This window comes from Salvelinus sp. IW2-2015, linkage group LG19, assembly GCF_002910315.2.
Source record: "Salvelinus sp. IW2-2015 linkage group LG19, ASM291031v2, whole genome shotgun sequence".
Taxonomy (NCBI): Eukaryota; Metazoa; Chordata; class Actinopteri; order Salmoniformes; family Salmonidae; genus Salvelinus; species Salvelinus sp. IW2-2015.
The window spans coordinates 29,392,886-29,415,053 of record NC_036859.1 but is presented as its reverse complement, the minus strand read 5'-3'; the positions used below and the strand labels follow the sequence as shown (position 1 = coordinate 29,415,053).

The following is a 22,168-nucleotide window of genomic DNA, read 5'->3' as shown; positions in this document are numbered from 1 at the left end:
GGGGGAGGTTATCTTCTGCACTGTTCAACCAATCCAGTAAATGTAGAGGAGGAGTTAAGACGGAGTTTTGCCTTTTTAACATCCAGAGGCGGAAGTGACGTCACAGGGTCTCTTTCCATTTCCTCTGAATTCGGAACATCCGGGTTGTTGGGGACTCAGCAGAGACTACCTCAAATGTAACACAATGTCCAGTGTATGACCAGTGCATACCATGCAGGATCCTCGAGGACAGACTTTAAAAACCGCTGTAGAAATATTGTTGTTTTAAATCGTATATTTCATGAACGTCAGCACAGAGCACACTCATATCAACTACACCCGTCATAACCTCTAATTTATATACCAATGATCAAACAGATACAGTACATCCATCTGAGGCTGCGTTTACACAGGCAACCCAATTCTGATATTTTTTCAACTAATTGGTCTTTTGACCAATCAGATCTGCTCTTTTGTCTATAATTATCTGAGTTCTCTCTGAGGCAGCAGGGTCATGGCCCATTAGTAGCCAGACTAAAAGCCTTTAACCTCAGTAGGATCTTAGGTCTACTTGTATTATTACAGTGTAATTAGCATGGGAGTGTTTTCCTCTATAGGCCCCTAATACACTCCATTAGACTTCAGTAGGCCCAGGGCTTTGAAGGTGACTGTGGCAGGGCTTTGAAGGTGACTGTGGCAGGGCTTTGAAGGTGACTGTGGCAGGGCTTTGAAGGTGACTGTGGCAGGGCTTTGAAGGTGACTGTGGCAGGGCTTTGAAGGTGACTGGCAGGTTTCAAGGTGACTGTGGCAGGGCTTTGAAGGTGTCTGAGGGAGGGACAGGTTCTCAGCACTAAACAAGAGTCTGACTCTGGACAGGGAGTGGGATGGATCTGTTGTGTTGATGAGTTTATGGGGGGGGGGGGGGGGGTCAGTATCCCATACAGGTGATCTGACATCCTTAGTGATCGCGGATGAGAAAAAAAGACTACAGTCTGGATTAGAAAGAAAACAAATTCTATCTGAACCCAGGACTGATCAGTGAGATGAACATTGTGAAGAGCAATTGTACATGTTCCTCAGCTCTAAGGATGCTGGCTACTCTGACTGTTCAGTCAGTTATGTTACAGTGATGTACACTGACTGTATTCAATTAGGTATGTTACAGTGATGTACGCTGAGTGAAGGAGACCCCAGAGGGACATAGGATGATCTCAGACCTGGATGTGCTTTAGCCAACTCTTCTGACTCTGTTATGCCTTATGAGTTATTCAGAGATGGCTAACATCCAGGTTTAGGACAAGGCTAAAACAGACAGAAGGGTTGACCTCTTTCTTAACTGTATCTGGTCTTTGTCAGCAGCAGTTCCCACGATGCATCTCCAGCCGAGACTGTTGATTGGACCCCAGATCGCTTCCCCAGCTCCTCCCCTCCTTGCTGTCACCAACCAGGTGTTCACCATGCCAATTGTACCCCATCATGTTACCGTGGGGACCACTGCTGTTTCTGGCCCCACCCATCCCATGGCAATGACCTATCACAACACAGCTGTGGACACTGAGGTATGTTTGAAATGCATCTGACCTCCGCACAGCACATGTCTGCTTTCTCTCTTGACCTTTTTGGAGAGGAGCCTTCAGCATTGTGTTCTGTCTTATTCCATGACTTATTCCCTCAGATTAAAGGCACACAGTGCGGAAACATCTAGCCTAAAGTAACATCTTACCCCAGTCTTCTTAGGTGCTCAATCTCACAAAAATAGAGGACAAGCTGGGGTCTGCCCAGTGTCCATCCAGACATCTGTAGAGAGGTGGGAGGAGTGGAGGTGGTTGGTAGTTATGAGGGCAAGGCCGCTTTAAAAGCAATAGGCCCTGAGGGTGGTCAGACAGACAGAAATTGAGTACCTGGCTTTTTACTGTGGTAACACTTACCTGGGGTAGTATGTCTCACGGATGGAACATTTAGGGGGTAGAGTGGTGGGGTCGGTCCTTATGTGTTTGCTAAGTTAAATATTTATAAAATTTACGTTTTGCAGCTTATAATATGTGTTGAGATAACAAAAGGCTGCCTGGATCTTTAATTTAAATACCATTGTTCCCTTCGGTCTCAACATACAGTGCCTTGCAAAAGTATTCACCCCCTTGGCACTATTCTATTTTGTTGCATTACAACCTGTAATTTAAATGGATTTTTATTTGGATTTCATGTAATGGACATACACAAAATAGTCCAAATTGATGAAGTGAAATGAAAAAAATAACTTGTGTAAAAAAAAATCAACAAAAAATAAATACTGAAAAGTGGTGCGTGCATATGTATTCACCCCATTTGCTATGAAGCCCCTAAATAAGATCTGGTGCAAACAATTACCTTCGGAGGTCACATAATTAGTTCAAATAAAGTCCACCTGTGTGCAATCTAAGTGTCACATGATCTGTCACATGATCTCAGTATATATGCACCTGTTCTGAAAGGCCCCAGAGTCTGCAACACCACTAAGCAAGGGGCACCACCAAGCAAGCGGCACTATGAAGACCAATGAGCTCTCCAAACAGGTCAGGGACAAAGTTGTGGAGAAGTACAGATCAGGGTTGGGTTATAAAAAAATATCAGAAACTTTGAGCATCCCACAGAGCACCATTAAATCCATTATTTAAAAATTTGAAAGAATATGGCACCACAACAAACCTGCCAAAAGAGGACCGCCCACCAAAACTCAGACCAGGCAAGAGGGCATTAAATATAGGCAACAAAGATAACCCTGAAGGCGCTGCAAAGCTCCACAGCGGAGATTGGAGTATCTGTCCATAAGATCACTTTAAGCCGTACACTCCACAGAGCTGGTGTCACGGTTGTGTGTAGAGACGGACCAAGGCGCAGCGGAGGTTGAGTTCCACATCTTTATTTCTAAGTGAAACTTAAGCAAAACAAAACAATAACAACGAAATGTGACTAAGTGGTGCACAAAACACAAAATAATATCCCACAAACACAGGTGGGAAAACAGCTACTTAAATATGATCCCCAATTAGAGACAACGATTACAGAGCTGCCTCTAGTTGGGAATCATACAAATCACCAACATAGAAAATAAACTTAGAACACCACATAGAAATAAATAAACTAGATCACCCCCAGTCACGCCCTGACCTACTTCACCATAGAGAAACAATGGCTCTCTATGGTCAGGGCGTGACAGCTGGGCTTTACGGAAGAATGGCCAGAAGAAAATAAGCAAACATATGGAAGAAGGTACTCTGGTCGGATGAGACTAAAATTGAGCTTTTTGACCATCAAGGAAAACGCTATGTCTGGTGCAAACACAACACCTCTCATCACCCCGAGAACAGCAGGTTCAAGATCAAGTCCCCGAGCTGACAAGGTAATAATCTGCTGTTCTGCCCCTGAACAAGGCAGTTAACCCACTGTTCCTAGGCCGTCATTGTAAATAAGAATTTGTTCTTAACTGACTTGCCTAGTTAAATAAAGGTAAAAATAAACACCACAGTGAAGCATGGTGGTGGCAGCATCATGCTGTGGGGATGTTTTTCATCAGCAGGGACTGGGAAACTGGTCAGAATTGAAGGAATAATGAATGGTGCTAAATAATCTGAAATTCTTGAGGGAAACCTGTTTCAGTCTTCCAGAGATTTGAGACAGGGACAAAGGTTCACCTTTCAGCAGGACAATGACCCTAAGCATACTGCTAAAGCAACACTCGAGTGGTTTAAAGGGAAACATTTAAATGTCTGGCCTAGTCAAAGCCCAGACCTCAATCCAATTGCGAATCTGTGGTATGACTTAAAGATTGCTGTACACCAGCGGAACCTATCCAACTTGAAGGAGCTGGAGCAGTTTTGTCTTGAAGAATGGCCAAAAATCCCAGTGGCTAGATGTGCCAAGCTTATAGAGACAAACCCCAAGAGACTTGCAGCTGTAATTGTCGCAAAAAGTTGCTCTACAAAGTATTGACTTTGGGGGGTTGAATAGTTATGCACGCTCAAGTTTTCAGTTTTTGACAGCTTGGCTGTCATTATAGCCTGATGAAGACAGCTTGTCTGTCATTTATAGCCTGATGAAGACCGCTTGGCTGTCATTATAACCTGATGAAGACAGCTTGGCTGTCATTATAGCCTGATGAAGACAGCTTGTCTGTCATTATAGCCCGATGAAGACATCTTGGCTGTCATTATAGCCCGATGAAGACAGCTTGGCTGTCATTAGCCTGATGAAGACAGCTTGGCTGTCATTATAGCCTGATGAAGACAGCTTGTCTGTCATTATAGCTTGATGAAGACAGCTTTGGCTGTCATTATAACCCGAAGAAGACAGCTTGGCTGTCATTATAGCCTGATGAAGACAGCTTTGGCTGTCATTATAACCCGAAGAAGACAGCTTGGCTGTCATTATAGCCTGACGAAGACAGCTTTGGCTGTCATTATAACCTGAAGAAGACAGCTTGGCTGTCATTATAGCCTGATGAAAACAGCTTGGCTGTCATTAAAGCCTGATGAAGACATCTTGGCTGTCATTATAACCTGATGAAGACAGCTTGGCTGTCATTATAACTGATGAAGACAGCTTGGCTGTCATTATAGCCTGAAACGAAGCAGTTGGCTGTCATTAAAGCCTGACGAAGACAGCTTGGCTGTCATTATAGCCAGATGAAGACAGCTTGGCTGTCACTAGCCTGATGAAGACAGCTTGTCTGTCACTAGCCTGACGAAGACAGCTTGGCTGTCATTATAACCTGATGAAGACAGTTGGCTGTCACTAGCCTGATGAAGACAGCTTGTCTGTCATTATAGCATGATGAAGACAGCTTGGCTGTCATTATAGCCGATGAAGACAGCTTGGCTGTCATTATAGCCCGATGAAGACAGCTTGGCTGTCATTATAACCTGATGAAGACAGCTTGGCTGTCACTAGCCTGATGAAGACAGCTTGTCTGTCACTAGCCTGACGAAGACAGCTTGGCTGTCATTATAAGCTGATGAAGACAGCTTGGCTGTCACTAGCCTGATGAAGACAGCTTGTCTGTCATTATAGCATGATGAAGACAGCTTGGCTGTCATTATAGCCCGATGAGACAGCTTGTCTGTCATTATAGCATGATGAAGACAGCTTGGCTATCATTATAGATGATGAACGACAGCTTGGCTGTAATTATAGCATGATGAAGACAGCTTGGCTATCATTATGGCATGATGAGACAGTCTTGGCTATCATTATGCATGATGAAGACAGCTTGGCTATCATTATGCATGATGAAGCAGCTGCTATCATTATGCATGATGAGACAGCTTGGCTATCATTGTAGCTTGATGAAGACAGCTTGTCTGTCATTATAGCATGATGAAGACAGCTTGGCTATCATTGTAGCTTGATGAAGACAGCTTGGCTATCATTATGCATGATGAAGACAGCTTGGCTATCATTATAGCATGATGAAGACAGCTTGTCTGTCATTATAGCATGATGAAGACAGCTTGGCTATCATTATAGCATGATGAAGACAGCTTGGCTGTCATTAAGCCCGATGAAGACAGCTTGGCTATCATTATAGCATGATGAAGAGCTTGGCTGTCATTATAGCTTGATGAAGACAGCTTGGCTATCATTATAGGCATATGAAGACAGCTTGGCTATCATTGTAGCTTGATGAAGACAGCTTGGCTATCATTGTAGCTTGATGAAGACAGCTTGTCTGTCATTGTAGCTTGATGAAGACAGCTTGGCTGTCCACGCGTTGGTATTCAGTTATTGCATCTGAGCTCCTAGAGTGTGAGGCTCTCCTTTTCTTTTCAAGGATAGAAGAGAAACATCTAGAACATTGTTTTTTCGGAACGCAAAACGTATACCTAAAACAAATAGCTGTCTCGTTACACAATTGGGATATTTCAGTTTGTTCTTGAAGTGGTCCCTAAAGTGAACATATGTTTAGATTTGGCCTTTTGGCATGTGTGTCATCATCGTAGAGTAAATGTTAGTATTACTGGGGACAACTTGTGCCTGGTAGGCATTGTAACATACATTTTAAAAGACCCAACTACTAGGTAAACCCAGCATGAGAGTAGAAAATACCCAACTGATGGCTAAAGTAACCCATGTTTGGATTATTCAAGCAACCCAACTGGCTGGGTCAAAATAACCTAGCATGTGTTCTGTTCACTATTTATCCAGTGCTGGGTTAGAGTGTAGGAAATCCCTCTGAGTCTACTTAACCATTCCAACACTGGGTACAAATAGTATTTAAAATAATTGTAAATACTTAAAATGGGCTTGATTGAGCTTGTGTGGTGCAATGGGACCAATAGAACAGTTGCAAAACTGCAAATCCCACCCATCTGGCACACCAGGCAGGCTGGAACAAACGGTACAAGTATTTGACAGATTTCAAATAGTAGTTGCACTCAGGTCTGCATAGGAAAGCCTCTTCACTTAACCATTCCAACAAGGTGACATAAGGACAGCTGGAGCGACTGGTTTATTTATCCTTGTCTTGAAGGAGTAATAACGTATAACAGTTAATCACTGTTTAGGACCATGTGTAGCACATGACTCGCTACATGCAGTACTAGTATTGGACTTTTCTCAAATTGAAGAGAGTGGAGTGGATAAGCCAACATTAGAAGAATAAAAATATTATCTTATTGTTTTGAGGCAGAGGTTTCTCCAATAAAATCTCTTTAATTAATGCTACGCTATTTGGGTTTTACTGTGGTAGAGCTTGGCAAAAACATTTGACACAGTAGCCCTGGTAATAAATGTAGAGTTGTGTTGGCTCAGTCAGTTTGTTAACAGCTTGTAATCAATTCTAGAAGTTTAATAGTTTTTCGAACTTGGCTGGAAAAATATGAAATTGAAATATTGATATGGTAGCCCAACAGAGACATAAAAGAGTCAACAAAGAAAACATAATTTCATAATTATTTCCTACTTTCTCAATATGACAGTGCTATTTTCAGACCGCATCATGACCTAGGTTGAACTCTTAGACAACCAGAAAATTTTATTACTTTAGTCTCTAATTAATTACAGTGAAATGTGTTTTTTCCGCCTCGATATCCAAGAGCTGTACACTAAAAACAAATGGTTCTATATAGTGCCAAATAAGGGTTCTTTGGCTCATAACGATATAACCCTTTTTTGAAGGTTCTATAAAGAACCATGCTCATACGGTTCTGAATGGAACCTTTATGGTGCTATTAAGAACCCTTTCCTAAGGTTCTATAAATAACTATTTAAAAAATGTTTGAATGGTTCTTTATAGAACCTTTATGGAGAATGGTTCTATTAGGAACCTTTTATCAATGTCAAAGGTTTTACAAGGAACCTTTTGAAGAACCATACAGGGTTATTTTTTCTGGTCAGATATATTATATGGTTAAAATGCTATAGGTGTTAATTGACAAATTGAATCAAGTGTGCTAGCTGTCTACACAACACAGCTCTCAATTGACAAGATACCATCGCTGGCCATAAGTAAGTAACCTTGCGAGGTGCGAGCAGKAATGAGTCCTGTTTCTGTACCGTGAGACAGCTTGATGTAGACCACCTGGACAGGACGCTAGTCTATCGCAGGTCCGTACCCCAATGTTGAGAGCTAAGCAGAGATGTACCAGGTCTCATTTTTACAGTCTTCGGAATGACTCAGCTGAGGTTTGAACTCCTAACCTTCCAATCTCAGGGCAGACATTCTAACCACAAGGCCACTGTCGTTAGAATGTGAAGGCATAACACAACAGATTAGATTAGATAAACTGGAATGGCAAGCACACTCACGGTTGCACAAAAAGAGCTGTGAGCAAACCACCCCCCAAAATATTCTGTTTGATTCCAGACCTTCTTTGAGTCTCTGCATTAGCCRTCTCCAAAGCTTCATTGCTGTGTGATGGCAAGAATTTAGTGCTGGGAAGTTTCTTTGAAAGATTAGCATTTTGCTGTGTCATGGATTGTCACCTTTCTAGAAGACAAGGATGGCTTGTGTGTGGGTGTGCCTGTGTGTGAATCTGCGTATGTGAGGAAGTTGTTTGTTTACGATGACGGACCAACCATTAGGCCAGGGAGAAGAGGTCATAGTTTTCCTCATCCAGTCCCAGGGGACTCATGTCTGGCTGGTAATGAATTATGTTTGGCCTTTAACCCCCGTGGGAACCATAGCAGGGCATAGTGTCTGAATGGGTCTTTTGAAAGTCCTATCTGTCTGTTCCCAGACAGGAGGCCCATAGGATGATAGGTGATTTATCTTTCTGTCAAACCAAAGAGAACATAAAACAATCGTGGACACCACTGGTAAAACATGACAGTGGCTTCTGGCTTCGCCTCGTACCTAATGACACCCCACTTAGCACTGATATATTCACAGCCTATCACAGACTTTCACAGACTTTTTCTGTTACTTATCCTATCACACATGACCGCATGGCATGGTTTTAGAGCTATTCAGTAATCTATTTTAGCCTCGTAAATACCAGACTGATTACCCCTGCTTGCCAGATCAGGCGGCTTGCGATGCTAAATCTATGTAGGACCAATGTAGTTTTGCCACTCAATTCTGGTGGACTCTTACCAATCATTTGTTTTAGACTGGTAACAGCTACTGAACGGGGATTATTTTTAAGAACTCCATTATGCAGTCTGACTGTATGTCGAGGAGGTTGACGTTTAGTGTCATGAGTCTTGTCCTGGAGGAAGAATTGAGCGATTTCCCTATAGATACAGTTGAAGTCGGAAGTTTACATACACTTAGGTTGGAGTCATTAAAACTCGTTTTTCAACCACTCCACAAATTTATTGTTAACAAACTATAGTTTTGGCAAGTCGGTTAGGACATCTACTTTGTGCATGACACAAGTAATTTTCCCAACAATTGTTTACAGACAGATTGTTTCACTTATAATTCACTGTATCACAATTCCAGTGGGTCAGAAGTTTACATACACTAAGTTGACTGTGCCTTTAGACAGCTTGGAAAATTCCAGAAAATTATGTCATGGCTTTAGAAGCTTCTGATAGGCTAATTGACATCATTTGAGTCAATTGAAGGTGAAGTCTGGTTCATCCTTGGGAGCAATTTCCAAATGCCTGAAGGTTCCACATTCATCTGTACAAACAATAGTRCGCAAGTATTAACACCATGGGACCACGCAGCCGTCACACGGCTCAGGAAGGAGAAACATTCTGTGTCCTAGAGATGAATGTACTTTGGTGCGAAAAGTGCAAATCAATCCCAGAACAACAGCAAAGGACCTTGTGAAGATGCTGGAGGAAACAGGTACAAAAGTATCTATATCCACAATAAAACGAGTCACATATCGACATAACCTGAAAGGCCGCTCAGCAAGGAAGAAGCCACTGCTCCAAATCCGCCATTAAAAAGCCAGACTACGGTTTGCAACTGCACATGGGGGCAGAGATTGTACTTTTTGGAGAAATGTCCTCTGGTCTGATGAAACAAAAAGGGAACTGTTTGGCCATAATGACCATTGTTATGTTTGGAGGAAAAAGGGGGAGGCTTGCAAGCCGATGGAACACCATCCCAACCGTGAAGCACGGGGGTGGCAGCATCATGTTGTGGGGGTGCTTTGCTGCAGGAGGGGACTGGTGCACTTCATAAAATAGATGGCATAATGAGGAAGGGAAAAGTATATGGATATATTGAAGCAACATCTCAAGACATCAGTCAGGAAGTTAAAGCTTGGTCGCAAAGGGGTCTTCCCAATGGACAATGACCCCAAGCATATTTCCAAAGTTGTGGCAAAATGGCTTAAGGATAACAAAGTCAAGGTATTGGAGTGGCCATAACAAAGCACTGACCTCAATCCCATTAGAAGATTTGTGGGCAGAACTGAAAAGCGTGTGCGAGCAAGGAGGCCTACAAACCTGACTCAGTTACACCAGCTCTGTCAGAAGGAATGGGCAAAAATTCACCCAACTTATTGTGGGAAGCTTGTGGAAGGCTATCCAAAACGTTTGACTCAAGTTAAACAATTTAAAGGCAATGCTACCAAATACTAATTGAGTGTATATAAACTTCTGACCCACTGGGAATGTGATGAAATAAATGAAAGCTGAAATAAATCATTCTCTCTACTATTATTCTGACATTTCACATTCTTAAAATAAAGTGGTGATCCTACCTGACCTAAGACAGGGAATTTTTTCTAGGATTAAATGTCAGGAATTGTGAAAAACTGTATTTGGCTAGGTGTATGTAAACTTCCGACTTCAACTGTATATACCATCTACAAAGTCAAAATTGTCTATATTGTAAAAATATTTAATTTTTCATTTTAGAATAATGCTGTAATGTAACAAAATGTAGAAAAAGTCAAGGGGTCTGAATACTTTCCGAATGTATTGTATGTACAGTAAGTCAGGGTACAGTATGATGACTTGATCGCTCAATTCAATCAAACTCGCATCTCGGTATTTACTGTATGTAGTAGCGTTTTCATGTGATCAAATAAAATCCCTGAATGGTTTTGGGTACTGTTAAAACCTATTCTTTAGGACTACCAGGTAGACATCCCTCTCGGGTACTGTAGATGCCAATTCTCAGATTAAGAAGTGTGCATGCATGCGTTTGTAAACAAAGGCACTGTATAAACATTGCAACGGCAAGTTCTCCACCGTAAAACAATAATTTGATGGTTCTGCAAGCCTTATGTTATCTCACTGCACAAAAACTGCTGACTTTTCCCCCCACCGCCCAATCAGAGTGCAACATCAACAAACCTGCAGTCAACAGCTGAAATCTACATCTCTAGAGAGTAGAGACTCATATGCCGATTCATATAGCTTCATATCAAACTAATTTTCAGCCTCTTATTCAGGCTCCCCGTACTCCCAGTTTACACCAGAGCCAGTGAAGCGCCAGATTGCTGACTCTGTCTACCATTGTGGAGGAGGGGTGGTTTGTTCTGTTGACTATACAGTGGTTGCTTAATGGCAGGGTTTGACTTTCCCCTTGCAGGACGTGTATCCCCCACTCCCCCAGCATTGGGTAACCAGACATGCTCTTTTTGATTTCTCAGGACCTGGCAGGTGTCCCCCCCGGAACGAATCTGTTTCTACGGAGACCAAATAAAACAGTGTAGTCTGAATTTGCATAGCTCCAAAAGCCGCGCTGTCAGATATGTTACGAAGCATGGCCTCAGAAATGGGGTGTTGAGCAGAAAGCAGTGAATGAGCTGGAGCAGTAGACTTTAGCGGGGTTCTCCTGTGGTCTATGGCTCAGTGGTAGAAATACTAGTCTCAGAGAGGGCATTGGAGGACAACAGAATGGATGTTAGTCAACTGCTACTGCTCGGCAGTGTTATGAATGTCCAATGTCTAGTTTTGATATACATTTGGTTGAGTTGTGAACAAAAAAAWAAAAAWATATATATATGTAATCAACATGTCATTGAATTTAGGTTAAAAGTTTGGTCAAAAAAAGACGAAATGCCCTTACGTTGATTCAACATCATCACATAGATTTTTGGGTTGAACGGATGTGGACACAACATTGATGTTTTGGGTTGAACGGATGTGGACACAACATTGATTCAACCAGTTTTTGCCCAGTAGGTAGAGACTTAGTCTAGATATAGAATAAATCTCTATATATGGGTCTGGATTGACATAATCAAATGCTGTGTGCTTTATACAAATGAGATGGAACTGATGCTGTTTTAAATGTGCATTGTTACTCATAAAGTTGTTTATTTTATCACCTAAAACATTGCAAGAACATTCCTCTTTTGGTAATTTAGTTCACTTTGATAATGCCCTCCCTCCCCCTCCCTCCCTCCCTCCCTCCCTCCCTATGTATGGCTGTCATTAAATAATCCCACCACTAATCCAGCTCTCAGTCCACTCAGAGATGGAAAAAGGCAGTGCGTGCGTGTGAAGTCAGTTCTGCAGAAACATGCTGGAGTCATTATCAGCTTGTAATTGATGATTCTGCGTCAGTTTTTCCATATTTTGCAGCAGCTGCACCTATTGGGTGTGACTGAGGGAGTAAGTGACTGAATATATGTGCTGTTAGACAAACAAGTAGCTTAGAGCTGCGTACTGTAGGTGCTCTGTCTGGGCAGACAAGATGGCGACCAAATTGTGTTACTGCCGGGTATGGCTTATGTCTGGTGTAACTGGCGTCAACAGATTGGTTTTGTAAACCTACAGCCAACATCATCTGCATGCCCAAGCCAAGGCAGTTAATGTGTTCTGAGTAGGAGGAGTCAGCTGATGCATGGTATTTGCAACACCATGGTTGTATGCGTTTGATTTTCTCATACATCCATGCTGAAATATGTATTAACTTTGAACTTTCCCATAAAAGCATCTCTGTATGACCATGTCAGTCACATTATTTTATCAATCCCTCCACTAATCCACCCTCTCCACCTGTCCAGGTGTGTGTGGAACGGCGGCAGCAAAGGATGGTGAAGAACCGTGAGTCGGCCACGCTGTCTAGGCTGAGGAGGAAGGAGGCGCTGCAGGCCCTGGAGGCCCGTCTCAGGGGGGCGCTGTGTGAGAACCAGAGGCTGCTCGAGGAAAACGGATCCCTCAGAACCCAGCTGGATGGACTGCTCACTGAGGTGAGACGGGATAGACACACAGGGCCCCTGTGTGAATACTTTCCAAACATATCCTTACTTCCTCGCTTCCTGAAGCAATGACTGATCTGACACAAATTGATAGGTTTAAGTGAGGGTTCCATTCCACTGCTTTCACATATGCACTGACTTCAGACACCAGATCACCCACTCATACAGATGTAGGATCTTAATTTGATCACCCTATTGCAGGACAACTTTCCTGCAATGCAGGACGTTTTAAACTTGTAGTGTATTTGAGGTTTAAAAAGGCTTCTGAAGTGTGCAATTTCCACTTTCCCCTACAAAAAATKTATCAACCCCTACAAAAATTTCCATTAATCTTAATCCACATAATAATTCACATTTTCTGTTGCTGCAGCTTTATTTTCCTGCTGTAGCAAACTGGTTCAAATTAAGATCCTACATCTGTACAATACATCCATTTCTATTTCTCGCTTCTTTGATGTGCAATAATCACTGATCTGGGATGATTTGATACAGTTGCCAGTTCAGAGCTTGTACTGATCCAGTCTGGTAATTTTTCTGTACTTTTCTTCACAGAACACTGTGCTAAAGGTGACAGCTCCAAAGAGACGGGCTGTGTGTCTCATGGTCGTCCTGGTGTTCTTCGTGCTCAACACTGGTCCCCTGAGGTGAGCATTTTGTCTGTCTGTCTGTCTGTCTGTCTGTCTGTCTGTCTGTCTGTCTGTCTGTCTGTCTGTCTGTCTGTCTGTCTGTCTGTCTGTCTGTCTGTCTGTCTGTCTGTCTGTCTGTCTGTCTGTCTGTCTGTCAATCAATCAATGGGGGGCTTTTATGTCAGCCAGCCAGCCAGCCAGTCAGTCATCTCTTTGCCATGTCCAGAGCCCGATAATTCACTAACATGCTGTATAAATTACACGTTTTCTCCCAATGTCTCAGAAAAAGGGCCAAATCCAAGCCTTTTCTTTCTCACGGAGGAAGGCTTCGGAAAGTTGGCTAAGAGTCGGGAGAGGAGAAGGGCTCTCTTGAGTTTTCCATACGCTCAGGCTTCCCAGAATTTTAGAACTAGGAACGGGGGAGCATTGCTTCCGTTTCACGCCGGCCGGTTCGAAAATGAAACCTGGAGATCAGCTGCACATACGTGCTTATTTATAGACTCCAAATGTATTCTATCACTCCGTTCCGATTGGACATGTTCCTTTGAATCCTCTCAATTAACCCTGGCCAGGGACAGCGAACTTTTGCTAATGTTTCCAGTCATAGCTCAAGTCAATATCAAATGTTTTTTCAATTATTAAGGTCCTGCTGAGTTTATCTTTTGTCACTCACACGTTTGGATTCATTTCCAGGCATTTAGAAAAAGGCATTGGTTAGGGGTGTGTTTTTTAAAATATGGGGTGTGTTTTCATTTGATACTACTGCACAAGATTTTGACCACTCTTTGGCATTGTTGTGTTGAGTACCTCTGTCAAATCTTACTGGGTCTTGTATTGTTTTGGCTCGAGTAGGAGGCCACAAGTTTATTATCCTCTTCTGTGTGTGGGTGTGTGTGTCTGTGTGTCTGTGTGTGTGCAAGTGTGTGCAAGTGTGCGTACATGTGTGTCTGTGTATATGGGTATGTATGCTTGTGTGTGTGTCTGTGTGTGTGTATACATAGGCTTATGGTACGTGGCCTTCAGATTGCAGGCCTGTCTAAGACTAAGGCAAAGCAACTGGCAAGGTACTGCTCTGTTTCAGCAATTATGGGCAGCCTAGCTGGGTGGAGAAGGTACTTTTTGTATCCTAAAGTGCCCTTGTATCCAAGAACTTTGAAATGTTTTAATCATTCCTTGATGTAATATGGTTTGTGGATTCAGATAAAGTATTTCAAATTTAGCCTAGAGCGTAAATTAAAATCTTTGATTTTGTTCACACACAATGGATTTAAGTCATGCCTCTCCTAAGCCAGGTGAAGTCTCTGTGTGGTTTTAAGTCTGTAGTCTGGCCACAATGACCAATCCTCTACTACCTGACCTTATGTTGGGATCACTCTTCTTCTTGTCTTCATCACCCGTCTTGCTTGTTTCAAGCTTGTGTGCATTTTGACCTTTTTGATAAAATGTTTTAACTTTTTGAGAAAAATGTATGAAGAGCCTTTATGGATTTATAACAAATTAAACACTACCATGAAATTGGAAACTTTTTTTGATCTTTGTAATGGCTTTAGCCACCATTGTATGTGAATGCGTGTCTGTGTGTGTCTGTGTGTTTGTCTATGTTTGTGTGTGACTGATTCACTGCAGAACGATTCGGTCCTCAAAGGGAAATGCTCTAAGGTCTTTAATGCTCTAATGTTCTTGAACATGTGTGTGTTAGTCCATGTTGTTTTTGCCATGTTTGGCATGGCTTGTGTAACTGAAGACCCTGTCCCTCTGGTCTCAGTGTGTGGGAGTCAGAGCCCAGCAGCTCCAGTCTGTACACGGGGACACCACAAAGCAGCCGACATCTGCTCAGCTTCTCCCCCGACCAACAACAGAGGAGAGGGGAGGAAACACCAGCCCCCCAGTCCCCATTGGATCCGATGGACGCCCAGTACCCACAATCCCACCAATCCCAGGACAGGTAATTACCACAACAAGAACATGAGGGTCCTCGAGAGTTTCTGGCCCAATATACATATAATGCTGTGTACTGCATGCACACACCGACAGACGGACGGACTGAGGGAGGGAGAGGGAGAGGGAGAGGGAGAGGGAGAGGGAGAGGGAGAGGGAGAGAGAGAGAGAGGGCAGGGAAGAGAGAGAGAGAGAGGGCGGGGGAGAGGGCGAGAGAGAGGGGGAGAGGGGGGCCTACTTGCTTTGGTGCAGCGCTAGCTGTCTCTTATACACATCTAGATGTGTATAAGAGACAGCTATGTAACAAGGAGATCCAAAGATTTTCTGCTAAATCTCTCACTGACTTCTGATTAACAAGTCTATTTACACATCGAGTGCATTAGAAGAGTTAGGCACAGGCTTGGATTGATAGGCTTTAAAGTCACATCTTTGCCTTTGCAATATGCTCACGAACCAGGAATAATATTTTGTTTTTTAAAAAGGACAAAAAAGCTGAATTAAAGAGAAGTGGGTACCCTCAAGTGTTGGCTTCTGAAGGAGAATCGGATCCATCCAAGAGAACTTCATTCTGTCCAGGGAACCAGAACTGTAGAGGAATTGGCCGGTCGTTTCAGTTTGACTAAGCATCTATTTCCAGCCCTGTTTTCTTTGTTGGAATGGAAAGATTGCTCATTTTATCTTGGTGATAATATTTACATCCATGTATTTATTGATGTATTTATTTATTTATTTATTTATTTATAGGAGACAGTGCACATTAATCAACATCAATATTACAGTAATTCAACATCCATGTAAATGTGCCGGGGTTAGCCAAACGCTTATACAGGACTCATATATTTACCTTATTTAGACTCATCATTCTGTGGTGAAAAATCACTGTGTTGAATTGGAGCGTTGCAAGCAGAGCACAATATGAACCAACTTGGCAAAATCAAACTGTAATGTTGTCTCGCAAGTTTCCTCTTTAACATCAGTGTATAATTTCAGCACTAGTTATACTTGTGTTGTGTATACAGCTGTAGGATCTTAATTTGAGCCAGTTTGCTACAGCAGAAAAACAATCCTGCATCAACAGGAAATGTGAATTATTATGTGAATTATAATTTATGGACATTTTTGTAGGGGTTAAAACCTTTTTTGTTAGGGCAAATCAAGAAAAACATTTCTACGTGGAAATGAGAAATACACTACAAGTTTGCATTTCATTCTTATAAACAAAATAGTGATGAAATTAAGATCCTACATCTGTATCTCACTCAGTCAAAGATTTTGACCTTGCTGTGTACGAGTCATATAGTTGACTGAGTATTTATTTTGGCACGAGTGATACAAAGCACACAACAGAGGCCTTAAGAGATGACAGACATATTTGCAGAAAGCATGCGCTGTGCCGCGGATGAGCCCTCCTGTATATCACTCCTGCAAACAATCTATTGATCTCCAGATTGACAGACTCTTTATATATTCCTGGCTCACCACCGGTTGTCCCCATGTGTCCAGCTCTCTGCTACAAAGTACTACATAACTTCACTACAAATACCTTGTGGTAGTACAGCAGTAGGCTAACTGGAAGGCTTGGAGAAGGTTACACAGTCTCCCACTGAGAGAGACCACTGAAGGAGTGGAGCATTATGTAACCGATAGCTTGGTCATCTGGGCCCAGGCTACAGAACACAATACTGAATATCATCAAAGTATATGTTCACCAGCACAATGTGTGTGGACTCCTCCTTTTTGGTTTATGGGCCATTTTAATGCCCGTTCTCCACCCTATTGTGTTGTTCCGATCTGGAGCCTAGGGCTCATCCGGACAAGTGTATGTCCCACACAGATTTCAAGAACAGACCATTTATCTAACTATTCCCAGGAGAAATCCAGTCCAACCTCTCTGCTCCTGCTGTGTGTGTCTGTGCCTACCTGCGTTTGTGTGTGTGAAGAAGATCCCACTGGCTCTGCTGGTTATTGTTGCAGCTGACTGAGAAGAACTCTGTAAAACTTATCAACTCAACCCGTTATTTAGTTTATGACATCATTAATCAACTCGACACCTTCTTTAATTTATGACATCATTAATCAACTCAACCCCTTCTTAATTTATGACATCATTCATCAGCCCAACCCCTTCTTTAATGTATGACATCATTAATCAACTCAACCCCTTTAATTTATGACATCATTAATCAACTCAACCCCTTCTTTATTTATGACATCATTCATCAACTCAACCCCTTCTTTAATGTATGACATCATTCATCAACTCAACCCCTTCTTTAATTTATGTCATTCATCAACTCAATTCCTTCTTTAATGTATGACTCCATTCATAAACTCAACACCTTTAATTTATGACATCTGTAAGAACCGACGCTGGAGATGAGCAGCAGGTACAGGGAGTACACGTTTAATGAACGGACAAGTGACAGAACAGGAACAGCATCAGAACAGGGGGAACAAACGACATGACATTATGCTGAAGTCGGAGAACAACCTCGGGAACAGACAGATATAGGGGGGTTATGAAAGCAGGTGATTGAGTCCAGGTGAGTCCAATGAATCGCTGATGCGTGTGACAAGGGAAACAGGTGTGCGTAATGATGGTGGCAGGAGTGTGTAACGCTGGGCAGCCTGGCGCCCTCGAGCGCCAGGGAGGGAGAGCGGGAGCAGGCGTGACAACACCATTCATCAACTCAACCCGTTCTTTAATTTATGACTTCATTCATCAACTCAATCCGTTCTTTMATTTATGACTTCATTCATCAACTTGTTTTGTCTATTGAGTCATCTGCACAGTTTTTGTTCCAGATGCTTGTTTAGAACTGATGAACACCTGGGACGTCCAGAGTAAGTGACTGGTATTCCAGTTAATGCATTAAGGTCCATAGACCACAAGGAAAACCCACAACGTACCGCAGCATGGTCCTGTAGCATATCAGCTGCTGAATCACAACGAGATCACAGAGGGGAGGGGAATGTGTTGTTGATGATTAATGTCTCCCTCGCTCCCTGTCTCTCTTTCTCTCTCTCTCTTTCTCTCTCTCTCTTTCTCTACCTCTTTGTTTCTGTTTTCTCTCTTTCTCCCCCTACCTTTCCTCACCCCTCCCTACCTCTCCCCCTTCCTTCCTTCCTTCCTTCCCCCCCATCTCTGTGCTCTAGGTGGGAGGACTATGCTCCAGAGAAGATGGCTTCCCACTCTCCTGTCTCCAGGACCAAGTCCCTCCGGTCAGTACTAACCAAGTCAATCTGATCAGTAGCCTTCTACCAGCAGATAATTCAGTTCTACAACTGTAGGATCTTAATTTGATCACTCTTTTTTTTTTTTTTTATCCCCTTTTCTCCCCAATTTTCGTGGTATCCAATCGCTAGTAATTACTATCTTGTCTNTTGAGAGAGAAAACTATTTTTATTTTTTTAAAGATACTTTTTATTTTTTATTTTTTATCCCCTTTTCTCCCCAATTTTCTTGGTATCTAATCGCTAGTAATTACTATCTTGTCTCATCGCTACAACTCCCGTACGGGCTCGGGAGAGACGAAGGTCGAAAGCCATGCGTCCTACGAAGCACAACCCAACCAAGCCGCACTGCTTCTTAACACAGCGCGCCTCCAACCCGGAAGCCAACCGCACCAATGTGTCGGAGGAAACACCGTGCACCTGGCCCCCTTGGTTAGCGCGCACTGCGCCCGGCCCGCCACAGGAGTCGCTGGAGCGCGATGAGACGAGGATATCCCTACCGGCCAAACCCTCCCTAACCCGGACACTAGCCCAATTGTGCGTCGCCCCACGGACCTCCCGGTCGCGGCCGGCTGCGACAGAGCCTGGGCGCGAACCCAGAGACTCTGGTGGCGCAGCTAGCACTGCGATGCAGTGCCCTAGACCACTGCGCCACCCGGGAGGCCTGATCACTCTTTTTTTTGCTGAGAATTTTTCTGCATCTTAGTGTGAGCTTCGCGATTGACATATATTCACTGAAAACCCACGGTTATATTATCAGTATTGTACTTTTCATGTAGCCTACTTTTGGCCAGCTAATAGCCTCACCACCGTTCAAGCAACATTATGGACTAAACGTTCAAATCCAGTTGCTGCAGGAATATTTTGCTGTGACAATATAGGTCAAATTAAGATCTTACATCTGTACTTAGCCTCAATCTTCCAGCCTTCTTGTCTATATCGCCAGTATGAAAGCAAGATTAGAACATCCGGTTAGGTAAGACTTGGGTACATTGATTTTGAGAATTTGAATTCCATATTGAAATCACGGTGATAGCTACCTCAATTGAGTATCAATGAGTCCACTCAGTATTCTCTGAAGAGCTAGACTTTGTCCTCCTCATTGTTAAGTAGACTCTAATGTGATCCATGTGGACCACTCATCAAACCAAAGTGTTCACCAGTCGTTTTGACGCCGTCACAGTTGACTGAAAAGATGGATGGTGCTCAGTATAAAAACTGATTGCCCACACTTTAGCTCCACCCAATTTTCAAACCGTCACGCTATTTGAGAGGGATGAGGTTCATACTGTATGAAAGCCAGCAGCAGCCTTCAACAGCTTTTACATAGAAAAGTCCCTGAAAATCAAAGGTTTTAGAATTCCGTCATCATAAAATACAATATGGCTACCAAGTTCACTCCCAAGATGAATAGAAAGCAAATTTTCTTTCAGGCAATCAAAATAAGTTAATAAAGTATGATTTCTAACTGAATATTGGTTCTTCCCCTCCACTCTAGTCTGGCTCAGAACCTGAGAGGCTGGGTTCATCGACACGAAGAGGAGAGGACCAAGTCCACACGTTCTACCACCGATCAATCCAGACATACAACAACTGATCAGCACACAACCAAAACTGTCCTGGTAGGTTAGACACTCTTCTTCCCTACAAAACAGGGGAAAAGCTACTAACTAGGTCCTAGGTTTTCCCTGGTCAGGCAGGTTACATGGCCCTAATAATTAAGACATTTTAAAGTCTGATCAAACGTCAGTAATGCTCATTGCTGATTTTTGGACAGGTTAAGCAGTACCTCAGAGGCTATTTAAACTGTCAGTACGTAGGCCAATGTGTACTCCAGTAGAGGTTTCAGGCCCGTGTCAACACGTCTCTCCGTGATGGCCCATTAAGTAGAGCTGCCACAGCAACATAAACAGTTTAGTGAGAATATGTGTATCTTTCTTGTTATGAGGTCACAGCTGCCGACATCTGACACCATTTGGCTAATATTGTAACGATGTACGCTGAAAGTCGGGAAGCAAGTTCAGGGAGTGAAAACATTTAATAAATAAAATAACAAAACAAGAAACACGAACAGCGCACCGACATAGAACAGAAACAATGACGACTGGGGAAGAAACCAAAGGGAGTGACATATATAGGGCAGGTAATCAAGGAGGTGATGGAGTCCAGGTGAGTGTCATTATGCGCCTAACGCTGGTGACAGGTGTGCGCCCTAACGAGCAGCCTGGTGACAAATAGCTAAATATTTATGTTTTTGTTGTTAAAACTAACACTCAAATTTAACCTCAGGTTATAAATCCTTCCTTAGGTTAGATTCTGATATTAGTTGATGGCATTTGATTTGTTTTTGATATAGCACTTTTTATTTTGTTTTTGACATCTGGTATGTGTTGTCTTTGACAGCTTAAATAGAGAGGTAGACTACTGGGAGCTATAGGTGAAGAATTACACTTTCAGACTGGCTTCCATTTGAACTCAGACCCAGTGAGTCAAGTCTGTAGTCTGCTGTGCTGCAGTCAGAATGTGAGGAGCCCAAATCATTAAATCAGTTTTACAGGCCTAAAATTTTGTCCCCACTTGGAGACAAAGTCCTTTTGAATTTTTGTTTTTTGCTGTTTTAACTTCGATTCAGAGAGTTCACACAAGGCTTTTAACAATGTCTTCATACAGTGTGAGCTTCACAAAACCGCCTTTTGGTTCTCACGTTCAGCCAGTACTCAGCAGTGTGTCAGGCTCAGTTACATATACAAATGGTTTGAGGACATTATTGTTGATATATTGTGTTACTGTATACACCACTTACTGTAGAAAGAAAACAAACTAGTGAAAACACCCAAAGAAATGGTGCCACTAACATTAGTTGACATGGGAAGCAAATGATAACCAATGGTGTTTCTTCTCTTTGGGAGGATTCCACGTGCATCTCTAGCTTCCTGTGTAAGACATTTTTAGGGGTTGCCTAATTGGAAGCGGGGAGTTTCCACTGTGTATGACACCCTCAGGGAGTTCCAGGAAGTTAGGGAATTATCTGTGATGATCGTGGTAAGTAAGAGGAGGAAGAGGATATAAATGAATGTTTAATAATGTTAGAGGTTACAGCGTTTCATGCTCAAGGCTCTCCTACACACGTAACCCTCAGGGCTAGACCAGGTCCTGGGCTCAGCCTTTCTTTTCATTAACTCCATCTCAAATGATACCATATTGTCTGTGTAGTGCACTACTACGGATGATCAGGGGGTCAGGACATAATTACAAATCATTTGTAGACAGCAAATTGACGTCAAGAAGTCCAAACAGATACAATATTTGTCTAAAGCAGAATCATTTCAAACCTTGCTGACATTTGTATATAATCACATACGGTATATCTCTCTATTATGCGTGGGAATACGTTGAAACAGATTTCCAAAATTAAAATCACTCGGAGCTGATTTGCTGGTGTTTTTACAGTATTTTATGTCCAACAATAAAAAATAAAATAAAAAATATATATATACTGTATGTATATGTATATATTTGTTTTGTTTCTAAAACTTGGGGGGCCAAATAAAATCACCTGTGGGCCAAATTTGGCCTGCGGGCTACCAGTTGGGGAATCCTGCATATAGTATTAGTGATAAACTCTTCTCAAGGGAGGACTTTTATAAGTGAGATTTACACTTTGCATACTGTCCCTCTTTGGATGTGTTTAAACCTCTTCCAGACTTTGGGAAAACCCCTCTGCATTTGCTCTACCAACTGAAGTGGCACAATAGAGATGCATGATTTGCCAGACCAGGAGATGTTGTCTATGTAGCT

The 22,168-nt window shown here is 42.6% G+C and overlaps 1 protein-coding gene across 6 annotated transcripts in view; it reads left to right on the top strand.

Moving 5' to 3' along the window:
• Positions 1 to 22,168, top strand: part of LOC111979525 (cyclic AMP-dependent transcription factor ATF-6 alpha) — a 43,736-nt gene that overhangs the window by 4,311 nt on the left and 17,257 nt on the right. For 5 of the 6 annotated variants that reach the window (XM_070448950.1, XM_070448951.1, XM_070448947.1 and 2 more), the window contains exons 7-12: positions 1,336 to 1,538; positions 12,378 to 12,563; positions 13,125 to 13,216; positions 14,964 to 15,143; positions 18,293 to 18,358; positions 19,869 to 19,992. In XM_070448950.1, coding sequence (XP_070305051.1) covers positions 1,336 to 1,538; positions 12,378 to 12,563; positions 13,125 to 13,216; positions 14,964 to 15,143; positions 18,293 to 18,358; positions 19,869 to 19,992 — 851 coding nt within the window. The remainder of the gene's footprint in view (positions 1 to 1,335; positions 1,539 to 12,377; positions 12,564 to 13,124; positions 13,217 to 14,963; positions 15,144 to 18,292; positions 18,359 to 19,868; positions 19,993 to 22,168) is intronic. The other variant, XM_070448948.1, reaches the window with a different exon arrangement.